Raw genomic sequence first — 27,192 nt, forward strand, 5'->3', positions numbered from 1 at the left:
TATAGTACATAATAATTGAGAAAATTGAAAACAATTATTCCATTGTAAAGTCTATTCTCTCTATGTTGCCCACTGTTTCCCGAATGTCTTCATGACTCTTGTGTTTTTATTCCAGGACCTGAACTCTGATCGCATCAGCGTGTCTTCGCTGGGCTCAGTTGAGCCTGACTGCTCCTCTCTGTTTGAGGGCGACCTCTGTCCTGACCCAGAAAGTCTCTCTTCCCCCCAGAGAGATGCCTCTCTGAGCGTCACTCCCTTCAAGAGGAGTCCAAACAGGAACAGCCGCTGCTTAGAGAGTCCTTCAGTACCTCCCAGGCTTTTCCGCCAAGCCTCCCTCCTTGGTGAGTGTGTGTGTGTGTGTGTCTTAAACATTCCCATCATTTTGAATCCCTAATTATAGCCTGCTAAATTACAACAGGAAGTTGTAATTCTTGTTGCTGGGTGTAATTAAGAATTCACACAAAATGTGGGTGCAGATACGTTGCTGGAAACAGACTCTGGGGAACACAGTGAGTGCACAGAATTAAAAAATCTTGCAACAGTTTGATTAGGAAATGATTACAGAACAAGAAAATGTGCCAAGTGAATATTTAAACTATAAGCACTGAGAATGCAAAAAAAAAAGACTCAACCTCTTAGATGAAACATCCCTGGTTCTTCACTATTAAAATCAGTGGATCAATCCCGCATGTACCCTAGATAAAATTAGAAAAAATATTCTATAGAAGTGCATATAGAACACTGGGTCTGATAGCACCAATGGTTTTTGAGGTTTAGGATTTTGCATCATTTTGAGGTAAAGTCCAACATAGTTCATGACCTACTGCAGTAACCCCATTTCCACTCAGTCTGCATATACAGTGACGTGTGCAATTCACCTTCTCTTGCCTTTTTTTGAAACTATTTTTTATGTTTTTTGACACTATTTCTAAAATGTATTGTATTCATTATTGTATTGTATGTATTGACGAATCAACAGCACTGTCATGGTCTTACATAGCAGATGTAATAAAATATGCTGTATGGGAAATGGCTGGTACACAACCAATTGCAAAATAAGTACACTGTAATTTGACATAAGTTAGCCTCATGATTCTTCTTGCAAATATACACTGACTACTGAACAGTAAAACAGCTAGCCTGTGCTGTTTGTGCTAAACACTACTAAGTTAAACCATCTTACTTGCTAGGTATTATATATGGCAAAAAAAAAAATTCTACATCCAAACAACTATGTGAATTCAACTATGCTGATTTTAAATATTAAATCTGTATTCTCAGCACTGCTAAACAATACAAGTCACGTAATATGCTGTCACAAATCACACAATGACTTTGAAAAAAGCATATCTGAATATCTGTGTAGGGAGTTTTGAAAATCACCTAAGAAGGTTCATGAAAAATTTATTACAATGGCTGTGCATGATGAGGCTGCAGACAGGCATGAAAGGACTCAGTGAGTGAAATATAGTTGATCAAGCATACAACAGGTTCTTGAGTTTGCTTCAAATGCCTCAAATAATATTACATACATTTATGTATATCCTCTGTTTGGATCATTGAGCCTCGTGCTTAGGTAGCCACTTGGCAGTTCTTGTAGTGTGTGAGTGTGACAAGATGGATGATTTGTTTCTGCCCCAGTGGCTGCTGAATTAGGCCAGCAGACATGCCTCTGAGTGTCTCTGGCACAGAGTGGAGACCTTGATTGGAACTCTTCAATCAGGCAACCGGGCTGAAGTGCTCCCTAATCATCACTCAGATGTGACACAGACATACCCTACGCCTCTGTAGAACCTTTCTGCTTATTATCAGCTCAAGGGAGTCTGCTCATCTCAGGCTGAGCCCTATCAAAATTAGCATTCATAAAGCTGGTTATCAGCATTCATCACTATACTTCATTCTGAAACTTGCCCTTATTCAGTGGAGAACATGCTGAGGAAAAAATGTCAATGTGAATGATTTCTGTACCTCCGTGAGTGAACTGTGTCTCTTTTTTTGTGACTAGGATCATCACTGTCAGTAGTGAAATCTCCACAGACCCCAGACGTGTGTCCTGATGTGAGTCTCACACCAGGCCAGCAGAATTACGACGTAGAGGTGAGATTAACTCCACAACACTGAAATCATTTACTTTGTCATTTATTTGTGCAGCTTGGCAAGTGTATCCATCTTATTTTGTTGAACTATCAAAAAGACCTACCCCACAAGCATGTAAATCAAAATAAATAAATTTACCTTTTGATAATGTGTAGAATCATGTGTATATTTGTACTGAACTGAGCTGATAAAATAGTTCACCTAAACCAGCAACAATCTGAATTAAGTTGAATCAAAAGTAGCTGTGATAAATATAAACAGAATACATGCTGTAAATACAGACAACATTTATTTGTATATATCCTTATCCTTAACCTGTTTCTGAGGCCTTAGTGTCACCTTAGTTTCAAAATAAATATGATGCTAAACTAAATGTCTAATAAGAACGTAGATGTGAGTGTGTTTAATGTTAAGAAGGTATTTTTGTGAGTAGAAGGATATTAATGCAGTATTTTTGGTTCATGTGTGTGCAGGTCCGCATGTCCAGTTGCTCACGCTGCAACACCTGCGAGTGCCTGGCATATGATGAGGAGATCATGGCTGGCTGGACAGCTGATGACTCCAATTTGAATAGCACTTGCCCTTTCTGTGGTTCAGCCTTTTTGCCCCTGCTTAATGTGAACATCCGAGACTTGACCAGCAAGGACAGGCAAGTAACTCTTTAGTCTTAGTCGTTATCGCTAATTCATACAGTGCTATGGTGTGGTTTTAAACATATAGTTGGTGTGTTTGCACAGAATCAAGATACATACCGTTTATTATAGTTTAATTACTTTATGTACAAATAAATATAGTTTCTGTATTCATGTAAGCACATGTTGAGCCAGGGCAGAGCATGACTGACTAAAAAAAACCTACCCCCATTTTTGCCCCGTTCACATGATAGTCAACATAAAAAAGTGTGGTTAAAATATGGCCCTGGCTCTTACAGATTATTAATTAAGAGAAAGAGTAATTTATTTACTGGCATCAGCTTGCTCACAAATCTCTTTATTGTAGTCATGGTGATGTAAAATTGTTGCAACGGTTTATCTGAAGGTCAGGGGGTGTACTTAAAACTGGCAAGTCAGACGAAAGTCATAAACACAAGTTTGTATACTGTGTTTAGAATTCCTTTTCAAGACCTGACTAGTTCCCAGAAAGAAACAAAGGATGCTTCAGAGATTGAGGAGGAGCCAGGCAGTGAATCCACAGACAGTGCCTCCAACAGTGCTAACCACAGCACAGTAAGTTCCTCTCTGTCCAAACATCCAGTCAACATAATGTATTGTTTGCCTTTTCCTGCTTGTTGTTTATTTTATTTTATTTTTCATCTGCTTATTGATGCCACTTGCTTCCATCTTGATCATTTTCAAAGATACATCTTGCTAATTTAAATATTGGTGTTGTTTTTTTGCACCAGGAGCCAATCACCGTGCCCTACTTGAGTCCTCTGGTGCTGTGGAAGGAGCTGGAGAGCCTCTTGGAGAACGAGGGTGAGCAGGTTATCTCCTCACCAGCCATCGTGGACCACCACCCCATTGTCTTCTGGAATCTGGTGTGGTTTTTCCGCAGACTCGAGCTGCCCAGCAGCCTGCCCGCCCTTATCCTTAGCTCCAAGCACTGCAGCCAGAACATGCAGGTAGGCATTTCACTGGTGTCCATACATGTGAGGGCATGTTCTTAATAATTGTTGTAATATCCCACAGTTATTTATTATGTCAGGAAAGATTTCATACATCTTGTCAAATCTACCTACATATCTGTGCTAACTCTATTTTGCAGACTGACCCACAGCCGCTTCAGAGCAGTGCCTCAGAGGACAGTAAGAATGTGTTAGTGCAGATTTTATGGGACAACCCCAAACTGCACCAGGACCCTATCCCTCCATGCTACATGCTGTGGAACGCACACAGTAAGAACACACCTTGTCTGTTACTTCTCAGCTTAATATGTGTTCATAATGGACCCATATCTGGCACTCGTTGCAAACGATAGGTGTTATTTGTAAGGCTACAGTATCTGGCCTTATTCTCTCTAAGCCTGGTTGTATTTGTGCAGGTTCAAACTCTAATGTTGGTGTCTCCTCCTTGTTGGAGGAGAAACAGCCTGTAAGCCTGGAGCTTCTCCAGAGTGTTGTCAGGAGCATTCAGAAGAACGATGTATACCAGCCCATGAGCCAGATACTTCAGCTGCTTGGTACTAAGCTGGGATTCATCAGGCAACGGTAATGGCCTCATTGTTTCATGGCTTTCCATTGTGCACCACTCATGGTAAAAAAAAATGTGCCTAATTCTGTGTAATTTTGGCTTTCAGGAGCCTGTATAGAGATATCCTATTCCTGACATTGGTGGCATTGGGCAAGAACAGTATCAACATTGGTAAGTCATACGATTCCTACCATATAATTAATATAGTTAATACAATGTCTTAAAAGTATAGAAGTGCATGAAACATTTTCATCCTACTTTATAAATTGTTCTGTGAGAATTTACCATCCTGTGCTTTTTCCTCATCAGATGCTTTTGACCGTGAGTACAAGTTGGCTTATGATCGACTGACCCCCAGCCAGGTCAAGCTGACTCACAACTGTGACCGTCCACCTGGCGCTGGAGTCATGGAATGTAGGAGAACTTTTGGGCTGCCGAGTCTGTGATTTCTCTCATCCTATGGTTCTCCCACTTCTTATTTCTCTCCCTCCATTACCCTGAGGAGGAGATGTGAAGTCTGAGACAGCCAAAGAAGAAGGATTCACTACTACCAAAGCTACCTCTGGCTCTGAACAGGGCCATGTAGACATTTAGAGGCATTTCCGAGCTCTCTACTAAAACCAACTTGTCTGTGGCCCATCCTCATTTAGTATGTACTACCTTTAAACACTATGTCATATATTGTAAATGTTTCTGTTTACCTCATGTAATACCCTAAATTTCAGCCTTCTACGCATTTCACTTAAGGTTCCCAGGACATGTTTATACATTTAGCCTCACTCAGGTAATATGTACTACCGAGGCCATTGTAGATTTAGGAGCAATATCATCTAGTGCTCAGGTCATAGCATCACTCATCACCACTAAATCATATAGAGAGGATTGGGGAGTGGTTTTGGGACCAGTAGCACTACGTGTTGTATTGTTTAGAACCCTTAGTAGAAAAGCACAATGAACAAATCCCAATGAGACTTTGAAGTTTTCTCACATTCCTCTCACAGTATTCTACAGGCACGTGTATATTAACACAAGAAAGTCACCTTTCTGTATATAGCCTATTATTCTATTATTTAGAATATTTGTATTATAAATGTATATTTTAAGACTTGTATTTGTTATAAATGACTTGTCTTCATATGTAAAGACAGTACCAAGCAGTGTATTTGGTTTTAATCTGCGAGTGTGTTGTCAAAGAATATGGTCCTGGAGACCATTATCGTGATATCTGTGAAGCGTATTGTCTTTTGAATAGATGAGGTACAGAACTGGACCAAATCAGATGTGAACTCAGATGTGAATTACATGACTGTTTATGAGATGTGACTAAAGGTGACTGTAATAATATATGAATATTGTAATTCAACTAAGCAACTAAAGCAATGCCTTATCCAAGGTTAAATGAGCTGCAGAACTGGATGGAGACCAACTAAAAATGCATAGAATACATTTAAACTCCACACTAAGATATCTCAAGGCTGAAACAAATAATATCCTTGCCCACATAAACTGATGCAGATTAGAATGGGTTTTAAATTAAAGCATACACGAGGACAGTTTCGCATCTTGTTGAAAACATTAAGGAAATATTTCGACAGGTACTTTCAGAAAGGTGCAATGTTTTTGTTTGTTTGTTTGTTTGTTTATGTAGGACATGAGCTATAGTTGCATCAGTTTAGCCTTAAGCTAAATCCACTTGTACAAATATAGACATGTTTACAGATTGGCAGAGTTCTGCTGTTGAAGCGTTTGATTCCAATATTATCACATTTTATTTAATATATGAACTGTTTATGGTACAATTTAAAATGGGACACACTTCTGGTATCTGAGACACAATTTACAGATACGAAGAGCACTTAAGTCTTTTAAACCTGAGTTCATTTAACTGAAATGTTAGATGCAGCAAATATATATTTGCATAGCCTACTCTGACTTTAATTTGCTTTGGTAATATTAATTTAAGCTACACTTTATTACTCGTAGTGTAGTATTTCACAGTCTACAGTGGCATACACTGCATTGTACGTGTTACACATGGCGTGCAATGTTTACAGTATGGCTTGAGCTATAATGAAGAACACCACTCCAAAGAACTCTACTCAGTTTGACCAGATGCTGTGCAAATTGATCAAATTTTGATGCCCTGACACTGCCATTCCTGATTTTGCCTGTTTTCTATATTCTAAATCCTTAACTGACCACATCACTAAACTCTAACTGGTGTTTTGAGTGGCAATCTAATTAAAAGACTATTTCAGTATGTGTAATGATTTCAATATTGTTGAAAGTTGGTATATGAAATGATTTTTGTAAGCTAAAGTAATGTTGTGGCCCAATGCATTTTTTTCACATATCATTTCTTGTGTTTATTCCTGTTTATATTGTATAGTCCTTATTTCGCCAGATCAAGCTGGGATCTGCAGAAGCTGTTTGTAACTGTAAATAAACACTCGAATGACCAGTGCTGTCTTTGAAACACATTTATTAGAAATAGAGAGAGGAAAACTGAGTGAGAGCGTGATAAACATGGTACTTTTGGAACACTGTTCATCAGTGTTATTCTAAACATCTTGTACATGTGACAGAAAAAAAAACGATGCACCATTTTCCCTCATTATTTGGTTTACTCCCATAGCATAATGATGTTACTTATTAGTATATTAATAAACAAAGACTAATACAGGTAGCTACTTGAGTTGAAAAAGGGAAAAGAAATGTGTTTTACAAGCACAAATAATGATGTTCCTGTGTTGTAATAATCCATTTTACAAAAATAACTCTATTGCAGTGTGAGTGTAAATTACAAACTTTACAGTAAACAATTCATTGAATTTCATTATTCTTTCTAAAGGACTACAGCCTTTGGAATAATGTATTTGCATGATACCAGTGATAAAACAAAAAAGAGAGAGAGAGAGAGATGTGAAGTCAATGCAAATAAATAAATAAAATGCAGGGCTATGCTTTTTAGAGTAGTTTAAACAGATGCTACTAAGTTGAGACCCTGAAAAAAAGTGTCTGCACAAATATACTACACAAAAACATGGGAAACATTAATTGCCAGAATGCTAATAGTGTCACCTAGGAATGAGCATAATACAGCTACTACTACACTTTAGTTCTGCATACATACACATACAATCCAAAAACCAAACCATATATTTACTACAATCAAATATCTATATGAATGTGTACATCTGTGTTTGTTTTGTTGTTGTTTTTTAATTTTGAATGTTTACAGTATATTTTAAAATGGACTATAGGTTGGTGGACTGAGCAAGGGAAAATATACATGATTGTATTGTACATCACATAACAGTTTATTTACAATGCGCTGGAAATTGTATGAACGAAAATTAACCAGCTTTACTGACTATCTGAAAGAATTTAACCGGCTACTATAAAAATGCATAAGATGCCACCATGTGGTGTATTGCACAGTGGCTCATTATGGTCATCTTACTTGTTTCTGAGAGAAAATAAACTCATGACTCAACTGTGAATGTATCAGAGTTATTTAGTGTTTCCAGAGAGCAGCGTTACAAAAATGGCTAATGCAGCAGTGTTGAACAAAACATACATACATATTGTTCTATGAACCCCTGATAACCAAAAGGTCACAAAGTGATGTATGACACAATATTTGGAATAAGGAATTTTGTCACACAGTTGCCTTTTTGAGTTTGGTTTCAATTAAAATGATGGAAAATCATTCACACTAGTGGCACATGGCTACTGGCTCATTAGTCATCTAGATGGCAGGAGTTATGCACTATCCAAGGCAGAAGAGATCAGAAGAGATGGCATGAGAGAAGACTCTCCTTAGCTTTAAAAGACAGGAACCCTGTAGTTCCCGCTATAGTCACTAGCTGCAAAATGGATAACACAATATAGTATCCATGTTGTCTCGTGTTGAGGTATGAAAAAAAGGGAAAATGTCTGTATTACAACAGTACTGGTTGCAAATATTGCATCATACATCACTTGTTGAAAGGTCTTCACACACATGCTCACATGCACAAGGTTCTATCTCCTCTAGAGGTTAGGAGGGGTTAAATCGAACAGAACAAATGACTGGTTCAAACTGGAATGTTTGGAGTCAAGGTGTTGCTTAAATTGACACTGGACAGACAATAATACGGTCCTCCAGCATGACACTGAGCACAAGGAACACAAAGTAGAGCATGAACATGGTGGAACCCAGCATTTTATTCATCCTCCACTTACAAACTGCAATGGAGATGATGACAAAGAGCAGCATGAGGAAGAGTAGCACAATAGCGCAGAAAAGTCCATTGCTGCTGACAGCCACAGGTGCCAGCCCATGGACGAACGAGAACAATAGCCAGGGCACTGGCAACCTGTAGACACAGGGGATATTTAACTTAAACATGCATAATAACTTAACATTATATCTGGATGTTGTAATATTCTGGAGTCGTGCTATTTGAAGTTATGAAATTAAAGCTACAGGATGTAATATTTTAGAATTTCTCTAGAACTGTATATTCTTAAAGTGGATAATGCTGCATCATTCTACATCACACAAAATAATCTGATGGCAGTGTGAGGCTAGTAACACACATTCAGTGGGTATAAATGAAATTAACTGCCCGGGAGATTTCCCAAGATGGCCTCCAAGTGGTCAGACTTTATTAGGATTTTAACATAGTGTAAAGGCCTCAGTAGCAAGACAGCTGACTAACCCTAGTCACTAGCTGAAACACGATCTCTTGTTGAAAAAGAAAGACTTCTCCCAGTAATGACCTGACAGCATAACACTCATGCACGGGGTTTTTGTGCATCTTTGAGGCTGATGACTCAAAGGCTATCTGACTCAAATATAGCTGAAGGCAAAGGTTTCTCTGTTCTGATGTCTGTGGTTCTGTGTTAATTCATACCAGAAATTTAGAATAAGCCTTTTATAGCTGTAACTATTTTCAGACACAATAGCATAGCGCGTGATCTATTAAAAATATGTCCCCACCAGTTCAAACCTGGCAGCCCTGACTGTTAATTATAAATATTACAGCATTGTCAAAGCAATTCACAACATGTTTTAGAGTATTTTTGTCCACTTGCTCAAAAATGTTTTGGGGTTGTTTTTTTTATTTTTAAATCAGATACTTATTGCTTATTATTTAATAACTTTTTCATGCCACCAGTTCATAGAATTTGTTAATGCTATTGCACAGGGGTATAATTTAACACATAAACTGGTTTCCTAATGGCATTCTATGCTGTCAAGTTCTCCTCATTCTTCTGCTGGGGTCAGTTCCCTCTGTGACATCTCCTAATCATTCAGACAGTCTAGCTGACTAGAGGGTCTGTGCATAAGTGCCACTAGTGTCCCATTTCACAAACTCTTCTGAGCCTCCATTAATGCATAAACAGGGATGGACTTGGGTTCTCTCCTTTTTGACCTCTTCCCTCCACAAGGTTTGGTTTTCTCATGGCATTATCAGTTTTTTCCACACTCCAATAACATTTACCAATTATTATCTGCTATGTTGAGTACCATTGCTGAAATGGAAAAATGGTCTTATTGAATTTTTCTGACTTGAAACTTACAGCAGCGACATTAATTTGTGCAAGGGTTCAGCATAGGCATGGTACAAAATATCCTTCTGTGAGTAGTAGCATTTTCTGAAGATGATAGGAAGATGACTCACTGTTTACATATTTTAGGAGCACCTAATTTACTGAACCATATTTTGCTATTATATTATCTAACTCATATGTGAGTAAAGGCCTTGGTGACTTACCCCACAGTGATATCAAATATGTTGCTGCCTACAGAGCTGGAAACAGCCATGTCTCCCAGGCCTTTGCGAGCTACAATCACACTGGTGATTAGGTCAGGGATGGATGTACCAGCTGCCAGAATGGTGAGACCCATTATCTCCTCGGAAATGCCAATGGTTTCACCCACCTTGGAGGAAAAAAGACAAGTAAAACTTCACTATGATGGATTCTTCATTATGGCTATTTCACAATATTACATTTCCATGTCTGTTTTACTGACATTCCATTATAAATAGAATCTAGCCCAGGCGGAAAATGTGTATAAACTGACCTGATGTGCCCACCACACCATGAGATAGGAGAAAATAGCAATCCATACTATAGAACCGAGGAAGGTAATGACAAAGTACTTCTTGGATTCCTGTAAAGGACAATGATCAATAAGACAAACAGACCAGAAAACAGCTTCCTTAACCTGTCTCAGACCACCCTAAAGTATTACTTATTTTCAAGGATGCTCGAATCCAAATATTTATTAAGATATTAAATAATATTTAAATTTCGCTGGAATAATCATTTTAAAATAGAGGTTTGCATTAAGAACTTGATCCTGTGGAACTTTGTAGGAGTGGTTGGTTTATTTTCATTAGTGTGGTCATGCATGAAGCTTTCGGAACAAAGGCCATGTTGAATCTGTTAGACATGACAAAATACTGTGCTTCTGGTGTAAATATGGCTATACTCATTCATTTACCAGTCTTCAGTAACTACACACTTCTAGAATGCTAAATGGAGGCTACTAACAAAGCTACAAGCTGAAGCATTGCTTTTTGTTTATTTCATTTGATGTAATTGTTTTTGATGTATTGTTTTGCTTTACTGGGTTTCTGACATCCGGTACGGTGAGCCACAAAGGAAAGACAATGGGCAGAAGGAATAGGTATGTGGCTTGTTTCCGTCTGGTGTCTGGCCACTCCAAGGACAGAGGCTCTTCATTTTCCTCTCCATCTTCATCATCATCTTCCTGATCATCATCTTCATCATCACTGTCTTCATCACTGTCTTCCTCACTGTCATCATCACTGTCATCCGAGCCTTCTGATCCCTCTGAGCCTCCTCCTTCTCCTGCTGCTGCTGCCTCCTTCTCCTCCTGCAGAAAAACAGAGAAAGAGAGAAACAGAGACACAGCTGGAAGTTTAAATGGGTAATATACACTCAACTTTAATAGGAACAGGAATATATACTTGCTCATTTATACAGTTATCCAATCACCCTATCATGTGGCAGCAGCATAATGCATAAAATCATACAGATACAGTTCAAGAACTTAAGGTTCATATTAAACATCAGAATGAAGAAAAAGTGTGATCTCTGTGTCTTTAATCTTGGCATTGTTGTTGGTTTCAGATGGGTTGGTTTGGGTATTTCAGAATCTGTGAAATCTCCTGTGATTGACACACAAAGCACAAAGCAGTCTCTAGCATCTACACAGAATTGTGGAGGAAAATATAATAATAATAATAATAATAATAATAAAACACTGAGTAAGATACAGTTCTGTGGGTAGAAATACTCAGTGAGCAGAAAGGCATCTCAGCATGCACAAAACATAAACTTCAAGATGGATGAGCTATAATAGCAGAAGAGCCCATTGGGTTCCATTCCTTTCAGGCATTAACAGGAATCTGAGGCTATCATGAGCACAAGCTCACAGAAATTGGACAGTTGAAGAATAGAATAAAAAATCATCTGGTCCTTTTCCAGTCTACAATTAACTGTCAAGTTTCAGTGAGTCTATGCCCATGGGAGCATCAGATTTCTCTTCTCAGCAGTCAGGAATTCAGCTGCTGTAGCTCATGCACATTAAAGTTTGATGTGGTGTGTACTCTGAGATGCTTTTCAGCTCAGAACAGTTGTAAAGAGTGAATATTCAAGTTACTTTAGATTTTCTGTCAACTTGAATGAGTACAGTCATTCTTCTCTCATCTCTCTTATCAGCAAGATACGAGAGATGATATTAAGTGTTTCAGTCTGCTGACCCTCTGCTCACAGAATGTTTTTTGCACCATTCTGTGTAAATTCAAGACACTGTTGTGTGTGGAAAAAACCCAGGGGATAAGCAGTTTCAAAAATACTCAAATCAGCCCACCTGCCACCAACAACCATGCCACGGATAAAGTGACAGAGATCGCACTTCTCTTTTCTGATGTTTGGTGTGAACATTAACTGAAGCTCTACACCCGTATCTGCATGATTTTATGTATTGTGCTGCTGCCACATGACAGACTGATTAGATAACTGCAGAAATGAGGTGGTGTACAGGTTTTCCTATTAAAGTGGACGGTGAGTGTACAATTTAATGTCAATTTAATGTCTGTGTTTCATCCTAGTTCTTTTGCCCACCTTCTGTCCCTCTGGCTTTTCCTTGGTATCTGCCTTGTTAGATGGTGCGGGTGCTGGCTCTTTGGATTCCTTAGTGTCCTCTGTGTTACAATCTTCACCTGTGAAGTTTTACCATCATATGAAGACAAAATTCAAGAAAGCAAATAAACTAATCAGCCTGTGATTAATACACTTATATTGTAATCAGCAACTATTGACTGATGACCACACTGAATGACTCTCAGAGCTAGTTGTGTTTTTTAGAGGAAGCAATAGATGTTTCTAATAAAAGAACATCATCATGTTATTTGGCAGATTTTATCATATGCTGTGATGCTGAGTCTCATACTTAATTCATGAAAAGGAGCTCAATCATTGTGATAATCAATGTGTGAAGATCTCCTCCATTCTGACCAAACGGACATGGACTACGAAAGCAAAGCTACTGACAAAGTCCTTTCTGGCCACTTCTCATCCGGGTCCCAGCTGGTGTGCTGCTGTTTTTGCAAATGCCACATTAATCAGCAATGTTTTAATGTAATTAAGCAGCCGAGCTCACTTGCTAGATTGGCCAATGGTAGTCAAACCTGTACACAAACCTCTGAGCAACCATTAGAACACACGCTGTACTAGGACACTATGATGACATGGTGGAATACCGGAGCTCACCTTTGCCCGATTTTTCCTTCTCTTTGCCCTCTACTTTCCCCCTGGCCATGCTGTTCAAAATCTGAGCCTTTTCTTTAAACTTCACTGCAAACCAAAAGAAGTGAAATATACAGTCAGGTCTAGACTTGATAAAGGTAGGTAAAAAAGCTGAATGAAGCAGCACAGATAATGTTATGTTTAACCCTATGTTCTATTCTTATTAGTAATGATCTACAGAATGTCATTGACACGGGATATATCTTTAGGATTTATAGCAATACAGTTGTGATTTCTTTATCGCAGTAAATGTCTAAATGAACACTAATGTGCAAATAGAGCTGAAGGAAAGATAAACGGAACAGCAAATAGATTCACAAATGTTTTTTTTCTTTCAGATTATGCAAATACCAAACAATCACACAAACAAGGTGGCACAAATCAGAGTGCTTTGTTTCACCTTGTCACTAGTTGAATATTTCTGCAGTATAAATGATTGTTCATCTCTTTTAGATTCAGCCAGGGACATTTTATATGTTTCATTTTAGTATTATCACTTATACAGTGGAACCTCTGCATACGAATGCACTCCCTTATGAATTTTTGTTTTAAGACCTGAAATTTTTCAAGGAATTTGCATCGCCATACGAAGCATTTTCAGCATACAAACGAACCGAACTAGGTTGCATGTACGTCTGGAAGCTGTTCAAAACTGGTTTGTGTCAGTGGAAAGCCAAGCGAAGCCAACCGAAGCAAATTTCCAAATTTTTTTCAGTCAACGAAAGCTGTTTCGAAAGAGTCAACCCACAATACAAATGTTGCCTTCAGTTTTTCAGGCGTTTTTTTATTGATAGATTGATGCTGTGGGTGGTCTGTTCTATTTTTAGCCCAAGCTTGGTGGCACAACTTCCTGTGAGGACCCTTGATCTTTGAAATCTGGTAATATTTTTGGGTGGCTAGAACGGATTATCTGCATTTACATTATTTCTTACGGGAAAATTTGTATCGCAATACAAATTTTCGCCTTAAGAACTTGCCTCCAGAATGAATTAAATTCATATGCCAAGGTTCCACTGTAATTAAGCAAGAGTGCTGTTTTAGCAAATATCAGTGAGGCTGTGATTCGGCCCTAGGCTCCTTCAACAAAAATTGTTCCCAAAGAAGCCATAGATGGATAGAGCATTGTGTGTTTCCATGCAGCACACTGACAAGCAGTAATGAGTGTAGTAACAATTTTCAATGTAATGAACGAATTCTAGAAATGAATGATTTTGTGTACTGAACACAGACAAGCAGAGTGATATAAATAGTAACAGGCATAGTGATGTTATGCTAAATATCAGCACTCTTGGAACATCTGTCCAATCAAATGAATGGTCCGGAAATCACTGCATAATGGGTCGTTCTGGACCGAACAGAACGTAAAGGTTAAAACATGGGGAAATCATGCTTTTATTATAATAAATATAATAATCAAATGAGAAATACAGTGGATATATCATTTCATTGAACTCTGTCAAAATGGCAGGTTTTTGCGATGTAAAAAAATAAAACCTTTAATGCAATTTAACAACCAACAAAATTCAAATGAAAAACAAATCGTTTTTAGTGGGGGGAAAAACTTACAATAACTATTATTTTGTTAGATCATCTTTGTGTGTACATTTTGGGTAGATCCATCCAAGTGCAAGGGGATCTCTTGTGCACAGTTCTCTTCCACAGGTTTTGGATAGGTTTTAGACTGGGTCATTCCAAAATGCTTCTTCTGATCATTTTGCCACATGTTTTAGGTGAGATTAAATGCTTTGTTGCTTCTATTAGGGGCTTCCACTCAGCCACAGGAAATTGCCACCACATGCAGAGTGTAATCAGTGCCTGCAAGATATTCCTGTAATATCGCTGTAGGTCTTTTGGCAGCCTCCCTGATAAGTTTGCATCTTGTTCTTTGGCCAATTTTGGAGGGACATCCTGTTCTCGCTAATGTCACTGTGGTGCCACATTTACTCCGCCATAACAGCGTTCTACGGTAAAGCTTATATTTTGCAGGTTCTTTGTACCCCTCTCCTGATCGAAACCTTATGACAATGAGACCCCATACATGCTTGCAAATCTTTTTGTGGACCATGCTCTCAGCAATCAGATGAAATCTGATTTTGCAATCTAGTATTTGCAGGTTTTTCTCTTTTTTTCCCTAAAACCTTTCTATATTTCACAATTTTGTTGGTTGCTATATCACATTAAAGGTGAAAAATCTTTGTGCATAAACTTTTTATATTCACTGTATCACTGAAACATAGTGTATGTGTCAAAATTACTGGTGCATTAAAATGGCAATGATATTCTGGTCCAATTTCTGGTCCACTATTATTCATTTATTAATTTATGAAATATCAAGATTTTTAATCATATCCCTCACCAGTTCCTCTTTATTTGTCTCTCATTAAGAGTAAAAATGTAGCTTGTTATGCTACTGAGAAAGCATAGAGTGCTCTGTCCTGAAAAGTGTTACAGAAGGCTGACAATGATTCCTTCCATAAATATCAAACATCTCCTTACAGAAAGCTTAAATCAGCTATTTCAACCTTTATATATGTTTCTTTGTTCAAAACAAACACAATTCTCCCTCTGTTAACTCCTTTGATTATGTGGAGCAGCCATCCTACAAGACCATTCCTGTGTATGTTTTTATTTTAGAAATAATGACATGATGGAAAGAGTGTTTTAACATACACCTATGATTTGATCTATTTCATTTATATTTATATAGTTTATTTCATTATAGTGTACTCTGTTTCTGAAAGTATATCTCCCATTTTCAGCTGTGTTTCACATTGCCAGATGTGTACTAGTTTCTTATTTTCCTAGTTTCCCAGTACATGGTCTCCAGCTCTTAGTCATTTGTCTAATTTAACCTCTATTTGTCTGCTTTGGGAAAAAGTTTGGATTTGATGAATGTATCTGCTTTGAAATTTGACAATAATTTTCTAAGAGAGCTACATAAAAAAATGCTTTTCAAATATGACCCACCCTCCAATTATCATATATTAATTTAGGATGGGAATAGAGAAATTTGAGGAATGTTGTGTTTATAATATATTTATATTAGTTTATAATATATTTAATTGTATTTATTTAGTTATTATTTAGCAATTTTGAGTTTGTCCAGGGTCTTTGGTAAAAATCTGTAGCATCCCTGACATAGGACATTTCGGTATGTTTTGCCTGAAAACTACAGTTGTTTTCACAGGATATTTCAGTATATTAATAATAATAATAACATTAATAATAATAAACCGATACCCACAATACCCAATAATTGTTACTTTCTAACAAATTATATTTTATAAATTGATATATAGTTATATAAATTAATATATTTATATAAATTTATATATTTATTATATTTTAGAATATTAGACACATTCTAAAATATAATAAATAAATTAAAAATTAATGAAAATATTAATAATTGGAGAATAGTATCTGGGAACTGAAGAGAAGTTAAGAATAGAACTATGGGCAACATAGATATGAGAAAATCTCTCCTAATGAGGTCTGCAGCTTAAATCAAATGAGTTTCAGGACAGCCAAAACAGTGAGGATTTGTAAAAGCTGTTGAAATAATATAGTGGAATCTGTCACATACTGATTGGAGCTTTAAAAATAAAAAAAAGACAAACCTGTTGTAAGAGATAAACGTTCGGAATAAATAATAACTTTTTCTATGTTTCTATACTTCTGTAAAGCTGCTGTCCATTGTTAAAAGTGTTCGACAAATAAATTGAATTGAAACTGAATTGAATTGATATGAATATGAATATGAATATTGAGTTGATATGAATCAGGGAAGTTGCACCAGTCATTTTGACCTTTATACACAGTGTCGCTATAATAAAAGCATGTCTCATTCCCAAATGTGTCTTGTATCAGATTATCTTTGCTGTTCATTTTAAACAGCCTGTTTCATTCATTTTCAATATATCTGGACCTGACTGTAGATGGCAGATATTTGAAAATACTTCTTTTATACATATATGCTGTGGAAATACAACTGTCTGGCTCCATTACGGTGAATATACAGCTCACACATTAAGAGCACAATAACACAAGAGCAGTTGAAATATCATTGAAACACCACATAGCCACACAGCCATCACAGCACAAACATCCACAATAACATGGGCAGAGCAGCACAGCCATTTGGACATCTTACCTTTACTTCCCAAAGAGCTGCTGGGCATTGTACCCCCATTTACCACTGAGTCTAATAAGCAGAGATTCATATGAATGCTTTTGAAAAGAATGTATTTCATCATTTTTAATTCAACTTACTTAAATAAAAGCCCAGACACCATGTCTGATTAAGAGGTAGGGTTATGAAAAGATTATTCAGCACTTTAAAAACATTATGACAATGGTAATGTTGCTTAGTGTAGAACTGTGCTCTACACTGAGGTTCAGGTTTAAAATAATCCTAGTTGTCTAAAACCCTAGTTGTCCATGCTGGCCAAGTGCATTGGTGTTATAGACATCTAGAGGTCTGCACACTTCCCTTCATGCCCTTCCCCAGGCTGACCATGAGAGAAACATGCTTCAGTACATACCCCATACTGTATGCAATTAACAAAGATAACACTTAGTGACACAAAGTGGGTCATGTGAAGTGCTATGTAGCAGGTGTGCCGTATCTGTTGTGTATGAATACGGGAGAGCCCTGATAAGATAAAGGGATTGCGCTGCTGGAGGCTGGCTCACAGCCAGCTTTTATGAGCTCTATCAAAAGCAGCTTAATATGCTGGAGCAGCCCAGTGCTGGCAGCTTGAGCAAGGTCTGTGAGGCTGCAGCTGCAGCACCACTCCTTGAGGTTGGAGTTAAGGTCATCATATATAAGAGACCTTTAATGCTTCCTCTTCCCTTACCACTGACCCATAGGCTAGTGTCCATGGAGATCAGCTTGAATGCACACTGGATTATGTATGAACATGATCTAACCCTGGCAAGCTTAGTCTGCGGTTTATTCTGATGTTTATGTAGATATACTGTGTAGCTTGCTGCATACTTGCCATCATATGAGGGCAAATGATAGGTATATAATATCCATGTGCTTCTCAAAATGATAAATGTTACAACTGCAGGGTGGCTTTACAAGAAATTCATGAATCTACTGTACTGCTGCATTTAAGCCATCAAGATATCTAACTTGAGTTCGAGTGATTTCTGTAGATGACAATTATTTCATAGCTATTTTACAGTTAATAATCAGTATATGAAATGACCCAGCACATTTACACTGCATGTTCAGTGGTGTGACAAGATAAAATGCCACAGAGCCATGACTATTCTTATGAGTCATTTCCATCCCTGCATCCCTAGCCGAATCACTCATCACTCCATAGACTGAGAGAGGCATTTATCTGCTTAGTCTCAATCGGGACTTAATGCTGCCTTCAGTTGAAACTTTGCTAATCCATTTTACAAGTGAAGGGCAAAGAAACTCCCTTGTATCACGCCTTGGCATATTTCACTGTTTATCTATAAGAATGACCACTTTAATCAAAGATCACATGGAATATTTTATTATGAATTAAAAAGCTAAATGAACAGGATGTAAACCAGAACCTGAGCATTAAAAAATAATATTTTATAGTTGCTTCATAACAGTGTCAAGCTAAACAGAATGAAATTTTTTTCTCATTAAATAACTCAGACCTGCAGTCTTCACAATAACTGAATGACATCTAAATGAGATCATATGTGGTGTTGTTTTTTAATGTTTAGGTATCTGATATGAAAAAATAAATGTATGAACATTTTTAGTAGTAGTAGTAGTAGTAGTAGTAGTAAAGGTTTTTTATTTGTCTTGAATCTTAGATGTTAGAATGTTCCAAAATCTTGTCTTTCATCACCATAAGATTAGATCTGCCCTGCTCTTAGAAAGCTCATACGAGCATGCATTATGGTTTCCAGCTTTACTGGAGACACTGTTATTTAAAAGGCCACATGACTTCTACAATTTATGCTAAGTGGCTTCCTTTTATAAACCGATGTATCACTGAAGTGCTCTTACCCTCACCCAAAGGATCCAGTGTGTGAATCATGAGCTGGAAAATGGTGTTCCTCATGGTGCTGTTATGCAAAGATGCTGAACTGCCCCCTCGTTGTAGTGTGGGCTTAAGCTGAATATAGGGATATAGACATACATTCCACATAGACAGATAAAATATAAAGATAGGTAGCAATCAATCTCATAACGTCAAAAGAGAAACTCAATAAATATGTTTTACGAAAGCATATTTAAAGGCACTGTTTTACTCAGATTAAGAATCCCATGTTCATACCACAGGACATGTGAAACTCATTACACATCTAACATAGCTGACTTACTTGGGTAACCTTTGCCCATTTGATTTATTTTTGTTTCTTTTTAATGGTATGACGAATATTTTTGCTTTTTTTAATTATTTGAATTAATTCTTTTATTACCTTTAAACGATTCTTGTCCTCAGGTTCAGGAGTGGAATTATCATCAACTGTTGTCCCATTGTCCTGTGAGAAACAACGATTTACAGAAACATTACAGAAGACCAAAGTCACAGAATATTATTTTCTTTTTATTTCCAATTCTTATGAAAATGATACATGTGTGTATTTAGATCCAATGATGAATAATTAAGTTCACATGTCCTCAGAGGTTGAAATGGGATCATTAGAGTTGTATAGTAGTATAATTGAAACTCTCAAAAGAGCACAATTCACAGTAGTAGACTTCGATATTAGATGTATTAAATGCTTTTATATTTGAGTAGATAAGTTTGTATGGCACTGTTATCAGCTAGTCAAACATTTCCTAGTAGGTACTTAATGGCAACTATTTTATATATGATTGAAGTGTCTAAATCACACTGATTATATTCAATTCAATTCATTTGTATAACAGTTTTTACAATGGACATTGAGAGGAACCAGGCTCAGAAGGGAACCTCATCCTCATTTGGGTAACACTGGACAGTAGATAATGTAAATGATTATATATCACATGAACAAACATGGACCTAACCAAACATCAGTCATTCAGGTCCTCGAAATCTCAACTGATACCATGTTAAAATAGATAAACCCATGTAATATCAGCCATGTAACTGACCAAATGAAAATATCTAACCCCAACTCCACACTGCACAATTTTTACCATTCCGAAGAAATCTGTTTCAAACACGCACATCTATGCTCGAAAAGAGTGAGCGTTTAAGGGAGTTGTTCTGACCCACTGAGACATGACTGAAACATTCTTTCTGTGATCAGTTCTCTGAAAATAATTCATTAGGAAGCACTTCTTATTCACATCCTACAGGATTTCTTACTTTCAACTTGCTTCACTGTTAAGTGCACACATGAATAGAGTAGATATCTTTCTCATATGGCTTCTTAGTTATGTTTTGGTTACTATTCTAAACATTAAGTATTTACAGCTCCTTATTCGAGTGCACACACACACACAGAGAGAGAGAGAGAGAGAGAGAGAGAGAGAGAGAGAGTTACAACTTAATAAAACACATTTGATTGAGCTGTTAGGGAATTTTAAAATCTCACTGATGGTCAATTAAACTAAGCATCTGCCTTGAAGACAAGCCATTACTTGTCAAAGAGGAAAGTCAGGTTTAAATTCTTATATTAAATACTTTAAAATCTTTATAGGAAGGTAAAAGCCTTTATTTGTCACATGTTTATTACATTCAAATTTGACCCTCTGCATATCCTAGCTTTTTAGGCCATGGTAGAACCACTGCCACATCTAAGCCACTGAACCTCTGTTTATTTATATATTTTCCTTTTCGGCTTTATGTTTAAGCACGCACATTTCAGTTTCAAACTTTGAAAAAAATGTATGTTAGCTGCTACTGTGTGAAATAATTAAATGCAAAAAATGCATACATAATGACTAATATAGCGACTAATATAAAATAATTCATTATTGCATTATTGATATTGTTACAGCACTAAAACACATCTTGACTGCAGCTTTAAAGCTAGGGACAAGATTGTGTTTTATAATAAGAAAAAAACCCTCTATAATCTGATGTTCCTGAGCTAGTGTGAGTTACTCTGACAACCTGTAATGGTAATTTACAATCAGCACTGTGTCAGAGGTGATGGGTCAGAATTGGCAGAAAATTTGTTCACATAAGCCAGAAACAGCTGGCAGCCAATCAGAGGAGAGAAAAAGTGAGCAAGTGAAAGGGTCTGATATTATACTGTAATGGAATAGGAATTCAGTAATGATGGAGGAGTTTTTTTAACAGGCAAGGCAATTGGCAGGAAATTAGTGAATGATAGATGATAGTCAGATGGTAGTGAAAATTATTTTAACTACGAAACACATGATGGCGGCTGGCTAGTGACTAACAGGAGTTGTTTATTTCCTCTAAATTTTGTTTTTCACATTCTGTCATATTTAATATCCGGGACATCTGCTCACCCTCAGCGTGCAACTTCAGTTTATTTCTCTGTGTATTTGCATGTCTGACACCAACACTACCTGGCTAATGTTGAATGTCTTAGACTTGCTGGTGAAAAAAAAACAATAATAGTACATCTGGTGATAAAAACACAGATGGGAGGTTAGAAGACATGACACTTTTGTTTCTGCTGCATATTAGCTAGCTAGATTTAACCTTCTAACCCTGTTAGTCTTAGAGCTGTGTGTAGCCTTGTAACCCAAATAGACATGAGGCAACACTGTAGCGTGCTGTGATTAAAGAGGTGCTGTCTGACGTTATGTTCAGTCAATGTAATACATTTTATACATGAACAAGGTTAGCTGAGCAGACGAAGGTTAAAGGTCTTGCTCCAGGACACACCTGTGGGATTTTGTTGGTGCCAGGATTTGACCTCACAACCTTATGATCAGTAATCCAAAGCACATTTTTAAATCCCAAACTACTGCAGATATGTTTTCAAAAATATAAATAAAATAATAGTGAATAGTGAACCACTGTAACCCTGACCAGGTTGATGCTGTAGATTTATGAATGTGATTTTTCTTTGTCTTTTGAGCAACATATCTGACCACTTAGTGTGCCCACATCCAAAGTAGCATTAGGAAGAATTTGACATTAGACAATTTCTTAACAACACTGCACTTAAATAAAGCCACTTGCGTAATATATATAGTCTGTAAGATGATTTGAGAACATACTGATGTAAGTGCAGTTTTCCTGTTCACTTTCCTGTTTCTGTTCTGTACAGAACTGTTGAATTTCACTGGTCAGAAAGTGCTGATTAACTTTAGATAAAAACAGATCTAACATTAGTGTTGGCTGAAATTCACGATCAAAGGTTTATATGATGCACTTACAGTATTCTCGTAACAGATCATTCACAAGGACTTGTATGGTGGATGCTCTGCATATTTTGAGCCTATTAATAAATGTATTTTATTTCTGTTATTTAAACAAAGACAAATGCATGGTAATTGATCTGGTACAGCATTTTGTAAAGAGACATTTTATTTAACATGAATGGAAGAAGTCCTCACTTTGTAAAAGAGATTTTATGCCCCAGGAAAGTTTACAGTACAGAAGGGGTCGGTGTTTTGCAATTTTTCAGTAATATGGCAACTGCAACTAAAATGAGACTCACTGTTAATGACTGTTAGACTCACTGTTAATAAACTTAATACATGAGTGTATGGTGAGATAGAGCCTGTGGATGATTGTCCTAGCAGGTACTGAAGTGTTGTATTCCTCTTACACCACCTTAATTTGCCAGCAATTACATTATTTACTTTATTAATACTCCCTGTCTTCTGTCCTGAACACAGAAAATGTTTTGAATGTTTCAAAGCATAGACAGTAGGGAATCTAGATGTTGAATAAACATATTTGCACTAAAAGCTTCACCATATGAGTGATAATATTCATATAAGTTAAATAACCAAAGTTCTAATCCTTTTTTTATTATTAGCCTCAGATAAGGAGTGTCCACCAAGTTCCTGTGGATGAAATCTTACTATAAAAACTGTAATTAGAACAAGCACATTATTAGAATCGTATAGCTAGCAATACTTCTCAAGCTTTGTAACAGAAAATGAATCAACATATTCTGATCAATCATTATCAAGCATTCCAATGTGCTGGAGGATAAATGAATCATAATGTCATTTTTTAAAAAGAAAATAGTATAAATGGTTAAAAGTCATTTATGATTAAAAAAATATTTTTAATTGTCAACATATTGTTGAGGTACGAGAGGATATAATATAAATGCTGCAGTGTTTTATTATGTATTTAATCAGGTACAAGGGCTTGACAAAATTGTAAGCCTTCTTACACCCTTTTAACATTATGTAAGCTCCAATCACACTCACCTTAAACATGCTATATGTTACACTGTTTGGATAGAACACAGCCTGATAGGATTAGGGTTAACAGTGAGAATGGCTTTATTTTAGCTAGCAGAGGAAAATACTATTACGGCTTAGAATGGGTGCATGTGTTAACACCCTGGGGGTACAACTGATTTTAATTTATGAAGTCTAATTAACTACTAAGAAAATGTCTATTATGGTCATGTGACTCTACAGCTATAATGATATAGCCAAAACTCTTTAATTTCAACCAGCTTTAAGGATAATTCTATACCAGATTGGTAACAAAAAACTATATATATATATATATATATATATATATATATATATATATATATATATATATGCACAAGCAAAAAGATTGATGATTGTCATTACACTGCTGTTTAATAATTATTATTTCTCATTTTGATATATTATTTGAGGTGAACTATTTCTGTACTACTATTCTTCGTCTCAAGTGTGTGTGTGTTTGTGTGTGTGTACATTATGTTAGATTAGTGTGAGTGCTGATCTCTCCAAAGCTCCCATTAACCACAGTGTCTAAGCTAAGAGAGAAAGTGAGGTTGAGGTGGGGAGTTTGTAAACATGTAAACATTCAATTTAATTTTCATCTTGCAATTTATGACTGGTCTGTAATTTTTTCCTTCCTTATGTCCTTATAATTTGTGTCATAGGCTGCCGGAAGGATTCACAGAGTAAGAATTTCGTTTTGTGATGTAACAGACAGAAAAAGCAAAAACTCCTGAATCCTGAATATTGTAATTGACATTGTATTAATATTTATTGGATTCTGGCTGTCAATCTGTGTGAGCTACGTCACAAATGGCAGGACAGCTCATTAGTAAGGTCCCGCTTGCACAAACACAAGAGATCCTTTTCATTTTGTCTCATCAAAGGCTGTGAAATCTGTGTGTCTGTTTAATGAATAAACATAGGACAATCAATTTTTACTGTTGTCTGTGCAGGACAATGTTAGAATACCTTCTTATAATACCTATTAGAAAGAATTGAACAAATAATTTTTTTTGCATATTTTTTGAGCTGCATTTAGAACTTCCTGCACTGTGTTAATCAAGCTCCTTAAGAAGAGTTCAAGTGTGTAATATAAAACAAACCCAATCCTGTTTTATGGCTCACTGAGTATAACTAGATTAGACTGCTTGAGGACACCGACTTAGCAGGCCTTTCTAAACTGTGAAGAGACTGTCTTAATGTAACACCCCAACACCCCCCTATAAATAAATAAATAAATAAATAAATAAATAAATAAATAAATAAATAAGGACACACCTTCTCAGGCTCCTCTACTGGGATGACTTTGACGATGTTCTTGTGTCTGCGGAGCTGAGCCTTGAATGCTTGCTCAATCTGGACATTGTATTTCATGAAGTAGACGTAAATTGCATAACCAGCCACCAGCATTATGCTCTCCCACCACATGATGGTATTGTCCAAGAAGAAGATGATGAGCATAATCAGATCTAAGATGTAGAAGGAAACATCTCTGAAGAGTGGCCACCAGGTGAGGTAGAGCATCTCCCGAGAGAACAAAGCACACATTCCTATAACAAAAAGGATGTTAAATACAGCTGAGCCTACGATAGTTCCAATTCCCACGTTGCTGTGTGAAATAAAAACACCAATCAAAGAGGTGAAGAGTTCAGGAGCAGAGCCTCCAGCTGCCATGAAGGTTGCTCCAGCAACGTCATCTGAGATCTCCAATTTTTTAGTGATGACGCCAAGAGTAGGGACAAAGAACTCATCGCACACAATGGCCAAAGAAACAAACATGTATATCATCCCAAAGATGTGCAGAGTCACCCAGCCTCGCCGTCGTTCTTCAATGGAGAAGATGTCCTGAGGGTATTCACCCTTTATGTGAGGAGGGTCTGCAGGGCCAGAGATGGGGATTGTGGGTGTAGGGTGAGTAGGTTCAGATGCTGGTGTAGGAACTGGAGTGGGCTTTGGAAGGTCTGGCTCTACATAGATGCAACGGACAATTGTCCTATTTGTGGTGGTCACTGGGCGTAACACTGTTGTTTCAGCTCTCTCTGTTCTCAGAGGGGTGGTGGATGCAGTTGTGTCTGGTTTAGGTGCAGTATGAGTTGATAGACCTTCTTCCACAGCAGCAGTGGTCAGCTTGGCTGTTACTCCTGGTTTCCCTACCAGTCCTTCAGTAACATCTTTGTGGTCAATGTTAGAGTTTTCTCCAATCTGAGCTTCTGGCCAGGGTCCTGGTAATCTGGTTCTAACGGTTAGTTGGTATATACAACAAAGCAAAACCCCAGCCAGGAGAAAGATAATCCGGGTCAGCTGAAGTCGCTTTCTCCGAGTGAGATACATTTTGTGCTGTGTTTCCTATGGGATTTGCTCTTGTCCCAGGTAATATATTCCAGTATGTCCCACCAGGTTATGATGGGGTGTGAAGGGCACTGTCACAGAGTGAAACATCTCATTCTCTCAGGATTGGAAGGTTCATCTCCCAGGTCTCTCTCGCTGCAAACAATTGGGATAAACTTTAAGCAACAGGTTTCTGAGTATAGTATTGCTGGCTTGTCTGTTAGTATTTTGCTTCAATGACAAATAGTCTAAATGTGCAGATAGACACAGTGCTTTAGTGTGTTTCAAATGAGAAAAGAAAAGAAAAGAAATCTCTATAACAATCTTTAAAGGGCTATTGAAAGACAAATTAAACCATTAAAACTGATCTAGGTGTAAATACATTTTCTTTATTAACTGAATTAAGTGACACTTTATTTGTTTTTGAGGACAAATCTAAGCAACAGGTTTCTGAGTATAGTGTTTATGGCTTGTCTGTTAGTATTTTGCTTCAGTGACAAATAGTCTGTGCAGATAGACACTGTGCTTCAGTGTGTAATTAAGAAAAGAAAAGAAAATTTAGAAAAGAAAAGAAATCTCTAAAACAATCTCTAGAGGGCTATTGAAAGACAAATTAAAGCATTAAAGTAATCTAGGTGTAAAAAAAATGTTTTTGTTTATTAACCGAATTAAATGACATTTGTTTTGGGGACAAATCTAAATCGATTTAGATCATTATTTCTAGTCAGAAACAACGACAGGTGTATATTCTTTCCACATAGCCTAGAATGATACAACCAGATTATGACACATTTCGTCGGTTATTACTGAGTGTCTCATTTTGTTCTCTGAGGTGTGTGTGTGTGTGTGTGTGTGTGTGTGTGTGTGTGTGTGTGTGTGTGTGTGTGTGTGTGTGTGAGAGAGAGAGAGAGGTGTACTTACGGAGCGATGCGGTGATGGCCGTGGCGCGGTGCTGATGAACAGCTGGACTGGACGCAGAGCTCCGGCGCTCACACACTCGCGCACTGCCCACAGCAGCTCAGGTCAACTGGGACGCACAGCAGGACAGCTCTCCACCGTGGATCAGCATAATACCTAATACCTGAAGTCTTTTTAAGAAGATTATCTGTACTGTCTCCCTACACTCTCATTAACCTATGTCTTGAACCATTTGCCTCACCAATTATTTTGATCTCTTGTATTTGAATTATATTGTATTAAAATAAAATTTAAAAAAATGTTAAAGCAAAAAATAATTAAAAACTAACAGAAAGGAAATGATGTAATAATGTATAGAAAGCTTACACTAAACTTTCGACAGATACACTACACCATTAATGCTATATAATCACCTTCTCCATCAAAATAAACTGTTTGAAATACGTTTCAGTAATAGACTGCGTAGGTGTACTTCCTTTCAAATGCTACAAGTGCTTCAGCTTTAAT

At 37.1% G+C, this 27,192-nt stretch overlaps 2 protein-coding genes across 7 annotated transcripts in view; one reads left to right on the forward strand and one right to left on the reverse strand.

Moving 5' to 3' along the window:
* dennd4a (DENN/MADD domain containing 4A) overlaps positions 1–6,918 on the forward strand; it is a 28,893-nt gene extending 21,975 nt beyond the window's left edge. The window contains exons 23-31 of one of the 2 annotated variants that reach the window (XM_058388584.1): positions 116–341; positions 2,006–2,097; positions 2,571–2,746; positions 3,206–3,323; positions 3,500–3,718; positions 3,862–3,991; positions 4,138–4,303; positions 4,393–4,457; positions 4,596–6,918. In XM_058388584.1, the coding sequence (XP_058244567.1) occupies positions 116–341; positions 2,006–2,097; positions 2,571–2,746; positions 3,206–3,323; positions 3,500–3,718; positions 3,862–3,991; positions 4,138–4,303; positions 4,393–4,457; positions 4,596–4,732 (1,329 nt within the window). In that variant the 3' untranslated portion in view covers positions 4,733–6,918. The remainder of the gene's footprint in view (positions 1–115; positions 342–2,005; positions 2,098–2,570; positions 2,747–3,205; positions 3,324–3,499; positions 3,719–3,861; positions 3,992–4,137; positions 4,304–4,392; positions 4,458–4,595) is intronic. The other variant, XM_058388585.1, reaches the window with a different exon arrangement.
* A 734-nt stretch (positions 6,919–7,652) lies between these two features.
* On the reverse strand, positions 7,653–27,163 carry slc24a1 (solute carrier family 24 member 1). 5 transcript variants are annotated; one of them, XM_058388587.1, is made up of 11 exons: positions 26,689–27,163; positions 24,718–25,923; positions 19,542–19,604; positions 19,132–19,234; positions 17,272–17,322; positions 13,083–13,166; positions 12,435–12,532; positions 10,912–11,181; positions 10,363–10,452; positions 10,052–10,218; positions 7,653–8,647 (listed from the first exon to the last, which is right to left on the reverse strand). In XM_058388587.1, the coding sequence occupies exons 2-11, from the start codon at positions 25,768–25,770 to the stop codon at positions 8,398–8,400; spliced, it is 2,229 nt and encodes a 742-aa protein (XP_058244570.1). In that variant the 5' UTR covers positions 25,771–25,923; positions 26,689–27,163; the 3' UTR covers positions 7,653–8,397. The 5 variants fall into 5 exon arrangements, with proteins under 5 accessions (XP_058244570.1, XP_058244569.1, XP_058244572.1 ...); XM_058388586.1 differs by having other exon boundaries at positions 19,126–19,234; XM_058388589.1 differs by lacking the exon at positions 13,083–13,166.
* Positions 27,164–27,192: the final 29 nt, after the last annotated feature.

Source organism: Hemibagrus wyckioides, linkage group LG04 (assembly GCF_019097595.1).
Source record: "Hemibagrus wyckioides isolate EC202008001 linkage group LG04, SWU_Hwy_1.0, whole genome shotgun sequence".
NCBI lineage: Eukaryota > Metazoa > Chordata > Actinopteri > Siluriformes > Bagridae > Hemibagrus > Hemibagrus wyckioides.

Excerpts from the sequence above, each read along its gene's own strand:
- slc24a1 (XM_058388586.1), bottom strand. The coding sequence starts at position 25,770 with ATGTATCTCACTCGGAGAAAGCGACTTCAGCTGACCCGGATTATCTTT. Across the intron at positions 19,235-19,541 it reads AGGACAAGAATCGTTTAAAG|CTTAAGCCCACACTACAACG; the intron begins GTAATAAAAGAA and ends CCCTATATTCAG. Across the intron at positions 13,167-17,271 it reads CAGCTCTTTGGGAAGTAAAG|TGAAGTTTAAAGAAAAGGCT; the intron begins GTAAGATGTCCA and ends TTTGGTTTGCAG.